The sequence below is a fragment of the Lutjanus erythropterus genome, chromosome 1, assembly GCF_056507025.1.
Source record: "Lutjanus erythropterus isolate fLutEry1 chromosome 1, fLutEry1.hap2, whole genome shotgun sequence".
Lineage (NCBI taxonomy): Eukaryota > Metazoa > Chordata > Actinopteri > Lutjaniformes > Lutjanidae > Lutjanus > Lutjanus erythropterus.
Window position 1 is genome coordinate 24,017,611 of NC_139317.1, and position 14,996 is coordinate 24,032,606.

A 14,996-nucleotide genomic window follows, 5' to 3' on the forward strand; every position below is an offset into this window, starting at 1 on the left:
CGGTTTTGGTTCTGTTTATAACAGGCCACAATATCACAATCTGTAAATCATCTGGATGAGTGGGCGGTGCATTAAAGAGCTAAGCTGGGAAAGATTTGCTGAGATGTAAAAATCTAGTTACACTTCATTTTAAGGGGTGTGCATAAGACTGACATGACTCCATCATTACCATGACATGACACCTATCATGAACGTGACTTTCTGAATGTGTATGACTGTTGTCATTAAGGGTCATTTGGTAAGTTATGTAATTTCTAATGCAAAGTTTACATTGCTTGAGATGCCTTTGTTATGACAACTTGACATTACTTATGGAAACTATTTGGCTTTATGTGTTATTACATTTACATTAAACTGTCATGAGACCATTATAAATGTGTCATGAGTATTTTCCTAAACTACAGAGGTACAATTTGGGCTTTTCATTAAGATGACATTAAATGTTATAAGGCTAGTTTGATGATAGTGAACACATTACCAAGGTGACTTTACAGTTTCCTGATGGACAAATAGATTTACTTGTTGCTAAAGAAATTCCAGCTGTAATAAAAAAGACACAGTTGCCTTGTTTAATGTCAAGTTGTCAACAAAGACAATGTTGTCTTGATTAAAGGGATAGTTCACTCAAAAATGAAAATTCAGTCATTATCTACTCACCCTCATGCTGACTGAAGTGGAATGAGGGTGCGGATTGAATGGAAGTGAATGGTGGCCAGTATTCAAATGTTAAAAACAACTGGAAGAAACATTAAAGTTCCTCCATACTACTTGTTTGGCATGATGCAAGTCTCCTAAAGTCCTGACATGCCATCTGAACACCGTCACACCTCACACAACCAGATCAGACGGTGTGCATGTGCATGTGAACGTGGCTCCAACTTAAGGATCTAACAGTGAAGATTCAGGCTAAAAACATGATGTAAATAACGTGTTTTAGTCGGCTTGGCATATTGGGGCTTTAGGAGACTTGGATTACACCAGATGAGCAGTGCAGAGGAATTTATGTTTTTATTTTCTTGTTTTTTTACATTTGAAAGCTGGTCATCATTCACTTCCACCGTTTGTGTGATTCTACAATGCAGTTTTCCATTGAAACTCCAGCAGTGTTTTTTTGGAATAAAAAACTGAACCTGACCTTCAATCAGCATGAAGATGAGTAGATAATGACTGAATTTTCATTTTTGGGTGAACTGTCCCCTTAATGGAAAGCTGTCATAACAAAGACATTTCAAGCAATGCATTAAAAATGACATAATTGATTGAATGACACTTAATGAGAACAGTCAAACTGTTACAAAGACTGCTTCAAGTTCATGACAGGTGTCTTATCATAGTTATGACAGTATCATATCAGTCTTAAGAACACCCCTTCAAATAAAGTGTCTGAATCTGCCTGGAAGGACATAGATGGATGTTTACTGATGTAAAATGGTAGCATCCTCCAAAGTTTAGATAAAATAAAATGCACAATCTAGTACTAGTGGAGATATTTCATAATATACAGTACATACAAATACTGCATCTATTGTTCATCTCTTCAAATAATTCACTTTTGTGCCTCAACTGATTTGTTCAAATGAAATGACATCCAAACATCCTGGAGTCTCCAGTCAACTATCCAGTGACCATAAAACTGACTAAATTTAAATTAAGCTTTTAATTTCCTATGTAGTTTTTAAGGAGATCATTTGATCATGCACTGTCACAGATTATAGTGTTAAAAGGATTTCTGAATTCTACAACACAACCGCTCTGTACAGTTGAATGACTTTGATATTATTTTTTGACAGCTATTCAAAATGCATTGCTCTAAATAGCAACACTTTTCAATCTTGATGTCAGCAGCTCCAGCGCAGCATGTTGGTTGGCTGCTAGTTGTGAGTGTACTATACCGTATAGAATTAATTTATCCTATATAGAAGATTCTATACATAACTGTGTGGGAATGTTAAAAATAAAACCCAACCATAACGTTTCTGGCGATGTAAATGCAGTTATTTTGTCTTCACGTCTTCTAGTCCTACGTGCCTCACAAGCGTTTATACTGTCTGATTTCCTTTGTAAGCCACAGGAAGAGGAGGAGAGCAGAAGCTGTGCCAGCGCTGGTCTCTTGGAGACACCGTCCCTCCTCCAAATTTAACTAACAAGCTCACGTCCCCAAACACAGCCTGGATGTGGGGGAGCTCTAGGCTGAGTCGTCTACAGTAGGCACTTTTTCAAGTTTCAGTCACAGGGCTTCTCTCCAGGACCTGAGAGACCACGGAGCCCCTGGAGAGGAGATTCGACCTCACTGAACACACTCCCGTACACGCCCTCTAGATTGCTTGCTTTCCAAGTAAAGGGAAATGTTGCTGACATGTTTAAACACATGAGGTATCCCATTTCAAGTCTATAATAGCCAGCCATCCTTTTCACAACATCATGTTATGAACTAGGATATCGTTCACCTCTGTTTTCTTGGACACCATGCGCAGAAACCCTTTTTACCTTGCATTAATGTCATCACTTAGTGACTATCAGTGTCCCACAGGTTTATCTCATCCTCACAAAAGATCTGAATGGCAACTTGAGTTGGAATATCTCACATGTATGAGAAAAATCTCCTCTTCTTCTCTGGAATGGCACAATCACAGAATTGCAGCCACATGGCGCTGTGCTGTTTCCCCCCTCTAGAGGGCGGTATCGTAGACTTCCTGCTGTAGAATGGGAACTGGGCCTGGACCTGGGACCAGGCTGGAGGCAAACGCAGGGGGGTGTGGGTGATCCCACACAGGGTCTTTTAAGGAAGGGGGTATGGATGGTAAGGAGGAGCCTGAGACTAGTGGGCTCTGGCCTCTTAGCTGCTCCCTGACTTCCTGCTCCAGACTGGGAGGCACAATGAGCTGGTCCTCAGGGTCCTGCTGTGCTGGGGCCGTGAAGTACCCAGACTTCTTTTTAGGAGCCTCCAGCGCCACCTCGATGAGATTATGGCTGTCCTCAGGAGCCACCACGGAGCCGTTGGACAGCTTCTTCCCAAACAGGCTGGATGTGGAAGGCGACTTCTTGAGGTCGGCGATCTCTCTCCCGCATACTGCCAGCAAGCAGCCGTTTGTAGCAGAAACCACCACGCTGTTCTGTCTGCGCATTTTGCCATTGGGATAGTCAGATCCTCGCTTTTCTAGGTCCAAGTCTTTGTGGCTCTCAGGGGCCCCTGACCGTAGTTGGAAAGCACAGCAGTGAATGTCTACCTCTACTTCTAACTTGCTGCCATTGGAGATAACACCCTCAAGAGGAGCTTCATCATCACTGTCCAAGCCGTTGTCTGACTGGTTACTAGAGAATGTAGCAGAGGACGGCTGCCGCTGGAACAGGCCGGGGTGGGTTCCTCCCCCAGCTGAGCCTGGCACCATGATCCCACACAGTGTAGTAGCAGGGTGCAGGCTACAGCGTCTCTCTGGGCGGGACGCTACACCAGAAGATGGGTGCTCATCTGAAGCGGTGGACCCCGCCTCGCTCCCCACCTCGGAGGCTGACGTCTCGCTGTTGAACTCAGAGACAACACCACTGCTGGATGAGAGGGCGGCCGGGTCAGTAGGACCTGGGGTGACAGACACAGGCACAGAGGTGGGAGGGGGACCCCGTGGTTCAGTGATGGAGACTGGTGGCTCACAGGTGCAGCTGTCCTCACTAATATGCAGGGACACGACCACAGCCTCGATGTTGTCCTTGCAGCCGTAACTCTGTGCGAGTGAACAGAGCTTCTTAGCAGCAGCGCGAGGATCCCGCACAGCCTGCACGGTGCACACGGCCTCTTGGTAGGAGACCCGTTCAAACAGCGCTCGATTCCCCAGGATCAAGAAGTCATCCTGGGAACAGAGAGGCTCAGTGTGCACCCAGGGCTTTGGAAGCACCCAGGGAGACAGATAAGAGCAGCCCAGCAGGCGAGAGCAGCATGTCACTCCACTCACTTTGTTATCCTGCAAAATAGAAGTGCCATTAGAATTGTAGATGAGTGTACAGCTTCATAATATATACACCTCTGAACATGACGCTGCATATTAACACTAGATCAAAAGTTCTACATAAAGGCTGTAGAGTAAAAACTTAAAAAAAAAAAGCTGTGCATTACCTCAGTAATAATTGCTTTACTGAGTTTAACTCTCTCCATCTCCTCAGTGCAGTTCTCCAAACTGTAAACCTTAGAGAGAGGTACAGGTCGGCCATCCCGGCACAACACTGCCTGGCAGGTGCCCACGTTGGCCACAGTGAGGCTGAAGTTGCCTCCTGGATCTGAAGGCTCATGGTGAATATAACACAGCAAGGCAGAGGCACCCAGTTTCTGACCAGCCATTCCTAGTTTCCTGTTGCACACACAAAAAAAACCCCAAACTTATTATTGTCATTTTAAGACCATTTTATGCCACTGATATCAAGACAATAATGCAAGTACACCTTCACACCTATAATTAGGGCTGAGCACTGAACTTTGATACTTTTATGGCACCAACTGAATTGCTTTAATACTGTCAGGTATTGAGAAATGCCTTGTCATTCAAGACCAAATTTTGATACCTGAGGATTAAATCTCATCTTGGCTCAGTGAGCCATTAAGAGCATGCAGCATCCTTGTATCAAGATCTAATAATGCTGATGACTGACTGTCAAATGTTACAAGCTGTAGAGGCATACAGGATAAACTCTATGTTGCACTCAGAGACAAAGATCATTGCTTTCTTTTTAAATCACCAGATCGTTGAACAGTTTCTTCCTTTAGAGTGAGTAACTGTACTAATTTTCATTTTAGGCACTGTAAAAAAAAAACCATAAGGTGCTGCACCCAGTCTTATAATGGCAGAGAAAACCGCTCTGTTAATTCTGGCATCATCTTGGTTAAAATGTTGGTTGACACTGTTATGCAAACAAACACGCCTGTAAACACAATGGACAATATCATATGATATATGGACATGACCTGGATCATTTGTGCTGATCTCAATAATTTGTTAAGTAATTATTGTGACAGAAAGATGTATTATTAAAGATTAATATTTAACCTGAAACCTGCCTTACCTGTGTGAGGTGAGGAAAGTGTTGCACATATACACATTGTCAACACTGGAATGCTGCAGCTCCTCGCACAGCACATCTCCCATGGTGCACTGCAGCAGCCGAGGCACTTCCTCATTGCGGTCGCCATCAAAGATACCATAACATGCTTCCACGCTGTCTCCGAAGCGGTCCACAGCCAGCACAGACACACACAACCTGTCCATGACAACAGATCGGAATTAACACACAGATGACTCAGCACCTCCCATACAGAGGTAAACCTCATACATACTTCAGCATGCCACACTGAAACTCCAGGTCGGGGGAAACAGGAAGGGGTGACAGCTGATAAAAGACACTGCTCTGTGGCCCCCTGTGGTGGCCGTGACCCTGAAGGAGCAGTCAGACATACTGGGCTCTCAATAGTAATGCACTTATTGTTGTTACAGGCATAAAATCCAGTGGAAGTACTAGGCTCCAGTGCACCAGCAACTCTTAAAAAGGTCCATTGACTGCCCTGATGCCAGTGCTATGTGTCTGCCAGTGATTCAGATATTGACTCAGTGGTAGACACCTGCTCTGTGTCTGTGCAGCAGCATCCAAACATACAGTATAACAGTATATCTGATGTGCCAAAACAAGATTTCATGGGTTACTTTATATTTTTCAACCTGTTTTTGAGTGACTAATGGGGACAACAATTTTTAAAATTGGTTCTGTATTGAGGGAGATGACTGCAGCCGGAAGAATCAAAAGGGAGCTGTAACATAATCCAGCACTTGTTTTTGTCACTGACATATCAGACTGTTACTCCAAGTGTCATGATGGAAAGAATCACTGCAGACATAGACCTTTTTTAAAGAGTAAGACACATTTAAACAGCTGTTTTACTGCTCTCGCCTGGCTTACTATATTCAATTTCCAGGACTGTAATTTTAACATCATCATGGTCATCTTCATTTACACAGAAACAAAATAAAACTGGCCAAAAATGTCTTGGCTCGCCTTTCGACTGCTCCAACAATCACAAACTCTTGGTTTAGCCAAAATAAACCCTTAATTCACCAAGATAGATACAGAAATGTTCTGGCTCTACTCTGGTTCTGTTTCTCTGGTGTCTGTCCTCCCTCCTGCTCTTCTCCTGATATTTTCACATCTAAAACTGTAAAATAAGGAGTTATTTCAACCAAACCAGAGTTTGTGATTGTTGGAACAGAGGAAAGATGAACCAAGATGTTTTTGGTGAGATCTGTTTTATTTCTATCGAGTATCCTCATAAAAACTACACAGACTGAAAGACTGGCTGAAGGAAAACACTGAATGAATACTTATTAATACTTAAGGATTTGTGTAGTTATTCAGCTTACTTGTATATGACTATTTGGATAGATATTGTCAGCAGTTGAGCTAAATTAAGCTATTTTAAGCAAAGAACACGCAGAAACACAAATCAGTACTCACTTGTTCCTTTGGCCGCTCATTTCAGAGTAACCATGGTTCCATGGAGTGGAGGCACTCAGTGAGTCCCCTGCTGTTGTGGTGGACTTCTGGTCTAATTTCAGGGTGGTGATGTGACTAAATAAAGGAAGAAATAACGTCAAAGGCATTACACATGAAGGTATACTGTATATGCATGCACTATTTCCTGCCACCACTAGTCACATATCTGGGTTTGTGACTCACCTGAAGAGGTTGAGCGTTTTATGTTCCAGCATCAGGCTGCTGTTGCCCGTCAGGTCGAGCTCTTGCAGAGTGGCAGGCAGCGAGTCAGGCAGCTGGATCTCAGTCAGCTCATTGCAGCTCAGATCTACAAGCTACGAATGCACAAAACACACGTGAAGAGCTGACGCGGACTGCTGAACACAATTATACACACACAGATCAGGCAAATAGAACCAGAACAAGTCTGACCTTGATTTCAGGCAGGTTCAGGATCTCTGGGAAGACAGTAATGTGGTTGGAGTGTGCTATGAGGGTGTGCAGTCTTTTACAGCTGGACACAGTGGAAGGGATCGTCTTCAGCTTGTTACCACTTAGATTTAACTCCTCCAGCTGTTCAAGCTTACTCAGCTTGCTAAAGACACACAAATAGAATACTTACATTATAAATATTATCAGCTTGTAGGACACAAGGCACTACCAATAGCCTATTAGAAAATAGTTCTTAATAATATTAATATAGAAATTATTAAAAAGTGAAATAAACCAAATGATACAATGAAAAAAATGAATAAAACAATAAAAGATAAGAGTAATAAAAATAGACCAAATAAAATGAACAGAAAAACAATAAAGTTAGTTAAAATGACAGAGGCACACCAAAAAAAGAGTTTATAACAATAATGAACACTTTTAAAGAATTTCTATTCTGCTTTTACTGACTGACAGGAAAGCCAGGGTGACACACCTGGCAGGGAAGGAGAGCAACTGGTTGTGGGCAATGTGAAGGACCCGCAGGTTCTGGTGTCCAACCAAGAGAGCACCGCAGTTCTCGTTCAGGTTGTTCCCCGTCAGGTAGAGCTCCTGGAGTGTGCTGAGGCTCTCCTCTGATTGGCTGCTGGGGGGAATATTTTCCAGGGTATTGGCTGACACGTTTAAGTATTTTAGGCTGTGAGGGAGGACAAACAAAAACAAGAGAAGCATTAGTTTAAAATAATGCAGATGCAGATATAATAAATAAATATACAAGAGACCTCTTGCCTAACTGTAACTTCAGAAATGATTTTTTATTTTTTTTGTGCTCATCAATTTGCACAGATACATTAGAATTTTACTCCTTGTACTGCCGGTGGGGCCACAACTGCAACTAGACTTCCCTGAAGTTTTTCAAATTACTTTTACCCGACTACTTCTGTCAACAACAAAAGTCTTTTCAGAAGGGCGGTCTGTATGCTGATATCAATATAAGTTCTTGCATCAATAGATGCCCAAATGGACTTACCATGCAGACAATTTCAATGTACATCAGTGTGAGATCAAATATACAAATCAAAGAAAACAGGAATTATATATTCTGTATGCCTTCATAGCTGACATGCATTAAATAAATTGAACTCATACTGTATGTGTCTGCTGAGATGTCACAGAGCTCACTGCATTGTGCTCTGCTACATCCTGCAAAACCACACCCATCCGGGTGAAAAAAGAAGATTTTAGGGTGTCCTGTAAGCAGATATCCACCCTCCCCATTATGTCACCACCAGGACAGCTTCCAAGCAGAGCATGCAACCAGTCCTGTCTCATAATCAGTGGGTTTAGAGAAGCTAAAGCTAAAAATGTGATTTGTATTGAAGAGTTACCTCAGCAGAGGCATTTAATAGATGATATTTGTGTAATAAATAAAATAATGTCATCAAATCAATCAATTTCACCCTGTCTGTCCTACATATTAGGGGGCCCTTCCTCCCCACAACTTTGACCTGCTCAATATCAAATATTTGGGGTCAAATTAAATGTGAGCATATCAAAGCTAAAATCAGCTAGAAAGAAAAGTATCAGGTTGGTAAGTATCAGGTTTTCTGTAACTGACAAATTTGATCAAAAACTGATTAATAAAAAATATGCAGGTACAATTTGAGTTAAAATAAGGTTCACAAAGTTATGTCAATATGTACTACTAAGACTAAGAGCAGGCAACAGGGGTTAATTAAAATATTTATTAGGGAACTTAAAAACTACAGTTTGCAAATAAGCAAAAATTATTTCTATTTAAGATGATAATTGGTTTATAATTCTGTAGCAGCATTATTAATATTACATTATTCTAACATTAGTCAAAGTTATAGAACTGGTGATACAACGACATAATGTGCAATTATGTAAATACAAGCCACCTGTCATGTAGATAAATGAGATGAGATAAATGTGGATATTTAAGGTATGGGACTAAGGCTGTTAGGGCTTATTTGCATTCTTATTCTCATTATACTGAGGAGTTAATCATTCCTCCAAGTGGAGCATTGCTTTACATTCTGTTAAACCTGCAAATACAGGAAGGCTGGTAATTTGAGCTCCAGTGGTTCTTATGCAATAGGTGTTATTCAGTCAATGTCTCTGCTTATCACACACTGAACAGTAATAAAACCTGTCCTTCTGACCCGTGAGGAACCATGTCACGCTGTTGTTTTGAAACAGGGTCAGGCATTATTACAGCATGATACTGCTGACTATGTGAAAAGTGTTCAGCCTAGTTTCTATCATTTCCATCTGTCCCGAGTTTAACTGCTTTCCCTTGTAAGCTGGGCAGCTCTTAGACGACATATCAGGAAGCCCATCATGCACAGAGCAGTCACTGCCATTATGTCTCAGCATTAGAGACAGTAAAGTACATTAGAGCATTTGAACTGCTAATGGGTGTTAAGTGATTTACCACACAGGAAATAGGAGGGCAAATGAAGCTCCAGTTACGGTCTGGAATGCTCCATTGATCTCGACCACGATACAATCATCCCCAAAAACAACGAGCTGTGGTACCATAACTGTCAGCTGCAACCAGACAGGAAACATGCTGCAGGTAGATGTTTCAGAGCAGAGGAACCAGCTGCTAAAGGACTCAAGTAATAACATGAATAGTCTTGAAGACAGCATTGAAAAGTAAAACAAAAAGATCTGTAGAGGAAAAGGCGATGAGAGACTCACTTTAAGGCCTTGTAAAACAGACTCTCAGGGAGCTCAGCTAGCTTGTTGTGCTGGAGGTCTAGGGCTTCCAGAGGGATGTGGTCAAGTAGGTCAGGCACTCTCTGCAAACGATTGTTCCCCGCCAGCAGCTTTCTCAAACTCAAGCTGTTGAGCAGTCTGTCGGAGGCCAGAAGAGACATTAGAGAGCCAGATTAGGGCGAGGAAAAAAACAAGAACAGACCAACAAAAAGGCAAAGAAGCAAAGAACATGGTCTCCCTGTGCAGACTTGACTACTTGTGAAGTGAAGAAATGGTAACCCATGCTAACTAATCCACCAATGACCTTTTCAGCTTGGCTGCCTAAACAGACCAACACAACAGTTTTTTATTCTCCCATGAAACCATCACACAAGTCATGAGAGGGTACAGTGGAAGAGGAACACTATGTCATTTGCAAAAACTTTTCTGATGTCTCATTCAATTGCAAATGCCTGAGTGTTGAGTGCTGAGCACTGGCAGTGAATGATGTTAACTCTGAGCCAAGCACTACAGGATAGACATATTTTACACAGATACTAGTGTTGTCACGATACTGCAATTTTAAACTTTGATACAAGACCTTGAAAAATATCGATATTCAATGCATTTTCAACACCATGGGGGAAAAGTGACTCAACACTGAGGGCATAAAATGTTCAGTTTTCATTACAAAATAAATATATGCTCAAAAAATGGGGCATACAACAATGTGACTTATGTTGACTTTGTGAAGTGGAAGAGGAATCAAGACATTCATCTCTTTTGGTTCTGTCAGGAAGATAAAAACTGAAATATGGATTTCTGCTTCTAAAACACATTTTTATTGTTGTACTTTGACCATATTGTTTGGTGATTTAAGGCATAAGGTAGAAGGAAAAGACCTGTAAACAATCATTACGATGGGGAAAGCATTTATATTTACAGCTACAAAGAGACAACAACTAAACACTGAGCATTTCAAAATGTTTCTGAAGTATTAGTGGCTTCTACAAAATTATATCAATAGAAATAAGGAAGAGAATTTAACTTTTGAACAGCTGGAGTTCAATCTAATGATGTAAAGAGAGTATCTTTTGTTTGTGTGTACAAGGCATATATGTGGAATACATGTGTATATGTGGATGGCGATATGAGTATTTATAGGCACAGTCATAATTGCATGTACACGTAGATATCACAGGCAGCTCTTTATTTTAAATTTGTTTATTTTTATTTATTTATTTTATTTCATCTAATTTTATTTTATTTCTCTCTCCTGATTTTTTTGTACTGTTATTTCTACTTCTGTATGTGTATGTACCTCTTTGACCATACGGAATTAAAAACAAAACATAAATACAACAAGGCTAAAACAGGATGATGAGAAATCTAATCCTTTTAGAAACTTTTTTCCCCTTTAGTTTAGGCCTTTAGAAGTAAAACAGCATCTAAGTTAATTTATTTTGGACCGTGGTCACGGCGCTCTGTGGGCACTGCAGCGCTATGTGTCAACTCAGTGCTGCAACAGTGTATCAACACTGTGGAAAATGAGAATTAAACACATTTTAAATACTCAGAACCAATATGGGTTGATAAATGGATAATTCTGACAACCAAAGAAGCTGATACCAGCTGTTATTTGTGCCTCGTCCTTTCAGTGGTTCCACTACCAAAACAAATTCTTAAGATGGACATTATGAATTGGCAACAGAGTGAGCAATTAAAAAGCATGACCATGTGTAATGTGACACTGGATTGGCTAATTCTGAAGTGAATGGCCAAGTGTTTATTACACATGTCTGAAAACATTCAAATTTTGCAACATAAAAGATAAGAGTTTCAATTATAATGACAGAATAAGGATAGTAACCTGGAAGGAAGCTCAGACAGGAGGTTGTGCGTGACGTCCAGCATCTCAATTTTTCTGCAGTCACACACCCAGTCCGGAAGGTACTCCAAAAGGTTCCTGTCTCAACACACACACAGTCACACACATAGAAAGAAACACACACACACAAACACTCAAACTGAGCAGAGTTGGCATTTTGCTTTAAATACTGCAGATGAGCTTATAAATCGTAGTAAACAGGAGGCCAAATTAATATCCTCAGGAGTTATTTTTTAAGCATGCAAATTATCTCTATCTGCATGCTAATAAATGATAATAATTAGTATCCACACTCAGTACTCGAGGTTTACTGATGTGTTTTTGTACACTGGCAGGTGGTTCAGCTTCTTTAACCTCTGACAAACCGTAACGTTTACTGTGCATAATTATGCCTGCAACCTTCATGACAAAAATTAAGTAGAGTAAAACGTTATGTACGGTTTGTGGGGTTACTCCCATAACATAGGATATTTTTAATTCTCAAATCTTTTATTGATGCAGCCTGAAAGTCAATATAGCAATAGCAGTATAGCAATATAGAGGCATTTCTTTAGAATCATAGAATCTTCTTAGAATCTTATCTTACAAGCCTTACAAGACATAAAACACTTTATTTGTTATTGTAGATGCAGAAATAAATTATGTTTGGCAACTTTTAGAGACCAACAGCAAGAGAAAACAAGATAAAAGGATAAAGATAAGAATAAAAGGAATTAAGGAATAAAAAACAAGAACAGAAGAATTAAAAAGAAAAGGGATAAAAACAAGAATAAAAGGATATAAAGACGAACATAACACACATAGTAGCTTAGTATACATTGCAAGGTAGTTTCTGAGCTGCTATTGGTCTTTGGGCATTATGACAGATAATCAAATTATTGATTCCAATCTCTGCGAGTCTACAGGAAAACTGCAGCATACTGAAGGAAACAGAACAGGCAAGAAAAAAAAACAAAAAACATATTTTAATCTGGAGACGCCAACATGATTTTCTGAATAATGATACACTGATAGATTAGATTAGATTTAAGAGAATACTTAAATTTGTTGGGCAGTTATTCAGTATTCAAAATTATGCCACCATTATGCACTGTGCACAACTAGATTAATAAACATTATGCTATTTTTAGACTTCAGGGCCTCTGTTCAAAAATCTGTGAGCACAGAGACCATAGTTACTACTTATTCCCTGCCAGAACTCACTGTGATAGGTCCATGTGTGTCAGCTGGTTAGGGACTGGATAGATGTTGACTGTTGTAAGGCCTGTGGGCAGATAAAAGCAGCAATCAGCAGCTAAACATCTGGGCCGCTCATATGTGTGTTTATAAGATGAACGTGTCACTTGGGAGAACATACAGACAAACAGCCAGCCAGGCAATAACAGCAGCTAGTTAACAGTTTGTTTGACTCACGGTTGTTGCTGGCATGAAGCATGCGCAGAGTGAAACCGCTGAGTGTGAGTGTCCCCAGCTGGTTGCGCTGGCAGTGCAGCGTCTCCAGGTTAGACACAGAGCTCAGGTCTAATGAGTCCAAACAATTGTCCCGCAAGTCCAGCTGGGTTACCTGGCTCACTGCCTCTAGACTCTCACTTTTCACCCAGCGCAGCCCATTCAATCTGCATTTACCAGGAACACAAGAGATGAAATATCACTGGTTATTCCTAATGAAGCAGAGGAAAAAGTGTTGGATGAAGCATAAGGTGACATCAAGTGAAATGCAGAGTAAAGAAACTCATAGTTGCTAAAACAAGACATAAAATGCTAGTAGTAGTATGGTATTCAAAGTTATTGCAAAATAGTCTATTTTACTTTACAGCGACAGATCATCAGCATACATTACTGCAAGACCACCACAACTATTGTGGAGTACAGAAATTATTAATAGTAGTAAACATGTGTCCTCAATAAGGGCAGTAAGTTGGAAATTTATTTAAGTTTTTAAAAAATATTCTGAGGAGAATCCAGAAAAAATGTACTAATGTTGTAGCACTCCTTCATGTCAATGAACAAACATTGCATTAAAAATCTAACACTGGCATTTAAGTTACTGAGTCTCATACAAGAATATTTTTGTATTATTATCTTAATTTTCTCTAACTTCTTTTTGTCTGGATGGTTTCTGTGAACATGCCACAACAGATTCAGCAAATACTCCTAACTTCAGATAACTGTGTAAATGATCGACTTCTGCATGTTTGAGTGCACGTTCATTAGAACTGTAAATTAGAAAAATTAACACCCCAATAAAACCATATAAGGCTATGTGCAGAGTGTTTATTGATAAAAATGGCATCAAAAAGCAAAAAGAAGAGAGTTTGAAGTCCTGCTTTCAGAGATCCATACAGGAAAGGCTATAATTTTTACAGCGTCAGCTCAGGAATTAAGGAACCTGCTACTGCCAAGGAATGGGGGAAAAAATGTTAATGCTGTGTCACCTGAGGGTCGTATTGTCACTGAAATAAAGATAGAATGGTTTAATGTGAAGTGGCTTCAAAAACAACAAAAAAAACAAAACAAAACAAACAAGTCTCGCAACAGCAGGGTGATCGATGACTGCAATAGGATGAAGGGGTCATGGGGAAGTTGCCATCACGGAGATGGAGGACAGAATACCTGCCACAATGAGTGATGTTGCACTGTCAGGTATTACAACAGAGGATGACCGCTGGAAAAACCTGTGAAGATCCAGCCAATAGGCCTGACAGTAATGGTAATAGCCAATTTAGATTAATGATATTTTTGGCCATATTAATACATTATGATTATATGAATTAGAATTTCAAATGCAGTCAAACTGGATAATGTCAACATATGTAGGAAGGGTAATTTATGTAGGATTTTCCAAGTTAAAAATGCTTTAAAGTAATAAAATACACAATCCATCAGTGTAAGACTTTAGTTTGGATCACTGAACAGTGGCAGATTTATTGCACATTACTTCTACAACAGGGATGGACCACAAATAAGAGGAGAGAAAATTCAAAATACAAGATACAATAAAATTGGTGAATGTGGCAAATTCTTCTAAATCACTTGTTGAAACCATTTGGGAACAACTTCAATTAACTTTTTTTTTTTTTTGCCAGATTCATCTATATTTAGCATCCAGCTTTTTAAAACAATCCCCTGGTGGGCAACAAAAAGTAAAGAAATTCTGGGTTTTGACTGTCAGGTATGGCCCTGCGCTGAGATTAAGGCTCTCCCTGATCCCATCCATCCTGTTAATAAACAGCAACTCCTGTTTTATGAGCGCCGCCAGCCCGCTAATCCACCACAGATGCACCTTGCCCTTGTAAATATAGTCTGCCATTGCCAAAGCACAACTTAAAACCCAAGGCTGAATTATTAGCTGGCTGTGTGTGGAGCAGTGGTTGCTGGTAGAAAAATCAATGAGTTAAGTTAACCCATCCTTCATTATTACCAACCACAGAGGTCCCCTTGAGCA

General features: G+C 40.3%; 1 protein-coding gene across 2 annotated transcripts in view; it reads right to left on the reverse strand.

Annotated features, from left to right (window-relative positions):
• phlpp2 (PH domain and leucine rich repeat protein phosphatase 2) overlaps nucleotides 1–14,996 on the reverse strand; it is a 54,606-nt gene continuing 39,610 nt past the window's right edge. For both annotated transcript variants that reach the window (XM_084717513.1, XM_084717504.1), the window contains 11 exons: nucleotides 12,965–13,167; nucleotides 12,755–12,815; nucleotides 11,534–11,629; nucleotides 9,667–9,822; nucleotides 7,436–7,636; nucleotides 6,940–7,102; nucleotides 6,712–6,842; nucleotides 6,490–6,603; nucleotides 5,050–5,244; nucleotides 4,109–4,340; nucleotides 1–3,956 (listed from right to left, as the gene is read on the reverse strand). In XM_084717513.1, coding sequence (XP_084573639.1) covers nucleotides 2,670–3,956; nucleotides 4,109–4,340; nucleotides 5,050–5,244; nucleotides 6,490–6,603; nucleotides 6,712–6,842; nucleotides 6,940–7,102; nucleotides 7,436–7,636; nucleotides 9,667–9,822; nucleotides 11,534–11,629; nucleotides 12,755–12,815; nucleotides 12,965–13,167 — 2,839 coding nt within the window. In that variant the 3' untranslated portion in view covers nucleotides 1–2,669. The remainder of the gene's footprint in view (nucleotides 3,957–4,108; nucleotides 4,341–5,049; nucleotides 5,245–6,489; nucleotides 6,604–6,711; nucleotides 6,843–6,939; nucleotides 7,103–7,435; nucleotides 7,637–9,666; nucleotides 9,823–11,533; nucleotides 11,630–12,754; nucleotides 12,816–12,964; nucleotides 13,168–14,996) is intronic.